The sequence below is a fragment of the Chiloscyllium plagiosum genome, chromosome 7 (assembly GCF_004010195.1).
Source record: "Chiloscyllium plagiosum isolate BGI_BamShark_2017 chromosome 7, ASM401019v2, whole genome shotgun sequence".
NCBI lineage: Eukaryota > Metazoa > Chordata > Chondrichthyes > Orectolobiformes > Hemiscylliidae > Chiloscyllium > Chiloscyllium plagiosum.
This window is the reverse complement of record NC_057716.1, coordinates 88,223,867-88,229,123: the sequence shown is the minus strand read 5'-3', so window position 1 is coordinate 88,229,123 and position 5,257 is coordinate 88,223,867. Positions and strand designations below refer to the sequence as shown.

The window sequence follows — 5,257 nt, the reverse complement described above, 5'->3', positions numbered from 1 at the left end:
CCTTTGGATTCTCCTTAATTCTATTTGCCAACGCTATCTCATGTCCCTTTTTGCCCTCCTGATTTCCCTCTTAAATATACTATTTCCTTTATACTCTTCTCAGGATTCACTCGATCTATCCTGTCTATACCTGACATATGCTTCCTTCTTTTTCTTAACCAAACCCTCAATTTCTTTAGTCATCCAGCATTCCCTATACCTACCAGCCTTTCGTTTCACCCTAACAGGAATATACTTTCTCTGGATTCTCGTTATCTCATTTCTGAAGGCTTCCCATTTTCCAGCCGTCCCTTTACCTGTGAACATCTGCCCCAATCAGCTTTTGAAAGTTCTTGCTAATACTGTCAAAATTGGCCTTTCTCCAATTTAGAACTTCAACTTTTAGATCTGGTCTATCTTTTTCCATCACTATTTTAAAACTAATCGAATTATGGTCACTGGCCCCAAAGTGCTCCCCCACTAACACCTCAGTCACCTGCCTTGCCTTATTTCCCAAGAGTAGGTCAAGTTTTGCATCTTCTCTAGTTGGTATATCCACATACTGAATCAGAAAATGTTCTGCCATCTCCCTTCATTCTATAAATGTTTGGGGCCTTGTTATAAATTCTACTCAACAATATTCAAGACACAAATATTCATCTGAATTTTACACTAGTATAATCATTTACCAAATAAATAAATTTAAGTAATTTTATCGTGTCGACTTACAGGCTGTGGGTGACTTGTCAAACTCTGGTAGTCCTCATTGGTTTCAATTAACAACATGCAGCCATGACCTTTGGCCTTGACCTTTAGGATGTCTTTATGTTTAGACAGAGCTCTGGCCTCTCCTGGCTTGCTGTAAGTATAAGTTGTTGACTGAATCTGTGATAAGTTATCTTTAATAGCAGAAACTGCCTTATTCATATGCTCTGCTGCACCAGATATTTTTATACCTGGAGAAGGCTTTCTGATATATGATATAATTATGCCTTTGCTTTGCATTTCAGGTAGTTCTGAAAGAGTGAAGCAATTTTCCACATAGTCCACCTGCATTACCGTGGCAGATATGAGTTGTGTAATCACCTTCTTATTGTCCAGGTAATTATTTATCATTTTTGCAACATCAGCAACAATGTTTGAATATCCTGCAATTAATATGGCACCTTGATTTTTCTCCTCTCTGATTCTGCAGCCTACATTGTTTGACTTCATGTCAACTTCCAAATCATTGAAGAATCTTTTCCACTTGTCATCTTCAGTGACTTTGATTTGTTGTGGAGTCAAGTCAATCCTAATTTCCTGGAAAAGTTGCTTTATTTTATCTTCCCCTTTACTTACATCTGCCTTGACAGCCAAGAGCTCAACAGATTGTCCGTGCACCAATGTTGCCTTTATGCCATTTTGAATGAAGTGAGTTTGCACAAATTCCTTGAGGTCTAACGACTTGATAAAATCCATAATGCATGAAGACTGATGGAGAGGTTTCCTTTCTAATTGCGACTGAAATTGGCTGATGATTTTGAGAGCTTGGCAAACATCTTCCTTCAGCCCTTTCAGTTTTAAGGCAGGGGGAGCTTTGCAGGTGGATATTTCCACAGAGGAAACAGTGGCTTTGACATGGCTTTGCACAAACTCCAACTCCTCAAGGCATTGCAATAATATCTGCTCTTCAACAGTATTCCTTATGATAGCTAATTCTTTCCTTGCCTTTTCCAATATTCCCTCTAGGATTTTGGAAGCTTCCAAGGTGTTATTTTTTTTGCCAACAAGGATGACCTTGTTTTGTGCAGAAAAATAACAAACATCAAGGCCAGGTGCTTTCAGTCCCCTACTTCTGTTCTTCACCTTTTCCCACAATTCTTTATCTGTTGGAAAGTCTCTGAAGTCAAATTGCTCAATGAATTTCCGAATTGCCTCTTCTGCCTGCTTCTTCCAGTCCTTAGCAATTTTGTAATACAGCAATATATTTGCATCAAAAGATGGCTTCAGAATCATTTCACTTGCATTTGCAGAGTTGGCAAAGGTAATGTTACAATAAACACTCTTCGCAATTTCTTCTAACTCTTGTTTATAGTAACGAGTCTTTTCAATGTAGTTGAGAAGAATGGGATTGATGCAAATGCTATATTGTTCAGGCAGTTTGAATTTTGGATCATTACTTACACACAATGATAATTGCTGATCATGGTAATAACGGTTAACAGACAGCTGAATACCCTTTAGGCAATGTTCCCTCTCGATAACTCTTGTTACCACTGCAAAAATACAATTGAAACAAAGTAAATTGCACTAATAAATATACTACTTACCTAGTCTTTTATAGACTGACAACACACTCTCATGCTGAAGGTGATTCATAAACTAAAATGGTTAGATCTGTTCCCCTCTCTATAAATGCTTTCAGATCTGCTTCATACTTTCAGCACCTTCTGTTTTTATTTCAGATTTACAGCAACCATAGCATTTTGCTTTGATTCCAGACATGGTCATAAGTTTGTGAAAGCAATTTCATTAAGCTGCCGTTGTGGGTCTGCCACTGAGTTGGAAATCTGAATCAATGCCAGAATTGAAATTTTGATGGGAAAGGGAAATAAATCAATTTTTCCAGTTGTGATTATTCCCTTAGCCAACCTAATAGCAAGTTGTTTTAAAATCAGAGCTATTAAAAGTTATTATGAAACTTCAACTTAGAAACAATGTAATGGAAAAGACAAAAATGTAACATTTGAATTATAAAATACAAATTTTTAAATGTTGAAATACTGTTACCCTCATGATCTTGATAATGAATAATGGCTTTCTTTGCATGTCTTTGAACAATGATTTCTGTGACATCCCCACCGCCGCTGCGATTTGTATTTGAAAAGTACAAGTCCAGGTAATCATCACTCAAACTGGGCTGAACTCCTTCTATTTGCACCGAATTTGTCTTGGCCAGACGTTGGGCAGTGATATAATGGTTTTCAAATGGCTTCTGACCACAATTCTTCAGAAAGGAGTTGGTGTCTGATAAAGCAACATAAGGCAAAGTTCTATATTACAGCACAAAGCCACATTCTTCACAATTTGCAACACAGACTTCAGTGAAATCATTTCATTCAGTCCCTTGCATCAATCACACTGGCTTCATTTCCAAAATGCAAATAAATGAATCACTATTAACTGAAGAAAAATTGTAAAAAATTCATAAAATGTAAGAACACTAACCTATATCAGTCTCAAATATGATCATTACATTTTCACCATCCTGCAAAGGTTCAATCTGATGCCGTGTGTTATTGCTCAGGCTGTCAACGTACAGTGAAATATGATCTACTCTCGAATTAACATCAAAACCTTTCAGAAGAAAAGTTCGGGGCTCATATTTATCATCTTCTTTCTTTTTATCATATAATTGCACATCCAGAGTTTTGCCACCCAGCTTGTGCTGTTTTTGTGAAATTATTTTCTCCAAATCTGTAAACATAACACAGAAAGGCGAAACAATCAGTCAATGTTACATTTGCATGTACCTCACCTTGTATTACTCTTAACAAGCATAATGCTCGATCAAAATGGTACAGGTCCATTTGTTTGTTGCAAACAACCCACTCCGTAACCTAACGTAACAGGCAACAAAGAGTAGATTATGCTGAAAAAGTTTAAAATGACTTTGTGAACAATCTCATCACTTCATTTATGCTTGCTGCAAATTGTGAACTAAGGGTATTCTATAAGAGAATATCAATCTTACATATTAATCTGTTCAGCAAAAATAGAAATTGCTGGAAAAGCTTAGCAGGTCTCGTAGATCTGTAGTGAGAAATAAGAATTAACATTTTGTTCTGAGGAAGGGTCACTCGAGCCAAAATGTTAACTCTGATTTCCCTTCAATAGATGCTGCCAGATCTGCTGAGCTTTTCCAGCAATATCTATTTTTGGTTCAGATTTACAGCATCTGCAGTTTTTTCAGCTTATATTTAATCTTTTGAGCATGTGAGTAAAATTTTTTTTAAAAAAGACCATTGGTGAATTCTGGTGCCCTGAGTGCCTTCCATACAAAAACAAATATTGCTTTCCTTCTGCCCTGTTGCTACATCAGATCTGAGAATGTTTGGCGTGATGCTGACCTCATTATTATTGATATAGTTTAATTGTCTCTTCTCTCCAGAAGCAAGCCCAACAGCTTGTGAATGAGATTATCCTGTTCTGGGATTTTTGTAGATTTTACATGCAATGCAAATGATTTTGAGACTGAGTTAGATTTATTGCTGTACAAAACAAAGTGATTTGGGGATGATTTACATTGGGATGGCCAAATGCAATAGATATTGTATTACAGCTAGCCTACCATGTAAATGAAACTGGTACATTAAGGATCTTTAGTCTTATCCCAATTCTTGTCATTAACAAAAGGCATAAGACTATTCATTATGTCTTCTCAGATGGTCAAACAAATATGCATTCAAATTAGGCCAAAATCCAGGAATAGTTCAGACTTCGGACAACAGCTAACCTTTCAACTGTTGCAGGTAGAAGTCAAAAATCATACTTTACTCCACACTTATGAACCCCAGTAATGTGTAATTTGGATTGTAAAGGAGTGCAATGATTACATCACTTATTACATTATAATTTATGTGGGTCCTGGATGGCAAAGATATAATTCCTCAATGTGAGGCACTCAAAAACTTATGCGAGCAACCACAACTACTATATTTGTGAAAATGTCGAAACTGAGCCCAAGATCTGAAACTAGGATGAAAAACATTCACTCAATGGGCTATTATTAAACTCTATGCAGTGATATTAATCCATCATTCTGAAAACCTGGAATCACTAATTGGTTGAAATCCTATGTCCTCCAAAGACCATTGAAATCGAATGAATCCTTAGAGTATAAAGGCAGTAAGAGTATACTTAAGAGGGAAATCAGGAGGGCAAAAAGGGGACATGAGATAGTTTTGGCAAATAAGGTTAAGGAGAATCCAAAGGGTTTTTATAAATACACAAAGGACAAAAAGTTAACTAGGGAGAGAATAAGGCCTCTCAAAGAGCAGCAAGGCAGCCTTTGTGTGGAGCCCCAGGAGATGGGGCAGATACTAAATGAGTATTTTGCGTCAGTGTTTACTGTGGAGAAGGACATGAAAGATACAGAATGTGAGTAAATAGATGGTGACATCTTGAAAAATGTCCATATTACAAAGGAAGAGGTGGTGGATGTCTTGAAATGCATAAAAGTGGATAAATTTCCAGGACCTGATCAGGTGTACCTTCAAACTCTGTGGGAAGCTAG

At 36.9% G+C, this 5,257-nt stretch overlaps 1 protein-coding gene across 4 annotated transcripts in view; it reads right to left on the bottom strand.

The window, feature by feature from the left end:
* The window catches only part of parp14rs3 (poly(ADP-ribose) polymerase family member 14-related sequence 3), a 79,135-nt gene that overhangs the window by 61,404 nt on the left and 12,474 nt on the right, over nucleotides 1–5,257 (bottom strand). For all 4 annotated transcript variants that reach the window (XM_043694150.1, XM_043694151.1, XM_043694152.1 and 1 more), the window contains exons 5-7: nucleotides 3,190–3,438; nucleotides 2,752–2,988; nucleotides 709–2,237 (exon numbers count right to left, since the gene is read on the bottom strand). In XM_043694150.1, the coding sequence (XP_043550085.1) occupies nucleotides 709–2,237; nucleotides 2,752–2,988; nucleotides 3,190–3,438 (2,015 nt within the window). The remainder of the gene's footprint in view (nucleotides 1–708; nucleotides 2,238–2,751; nucleotides 2,989–3,189; nucleotides 3,439–5,257) is intronic.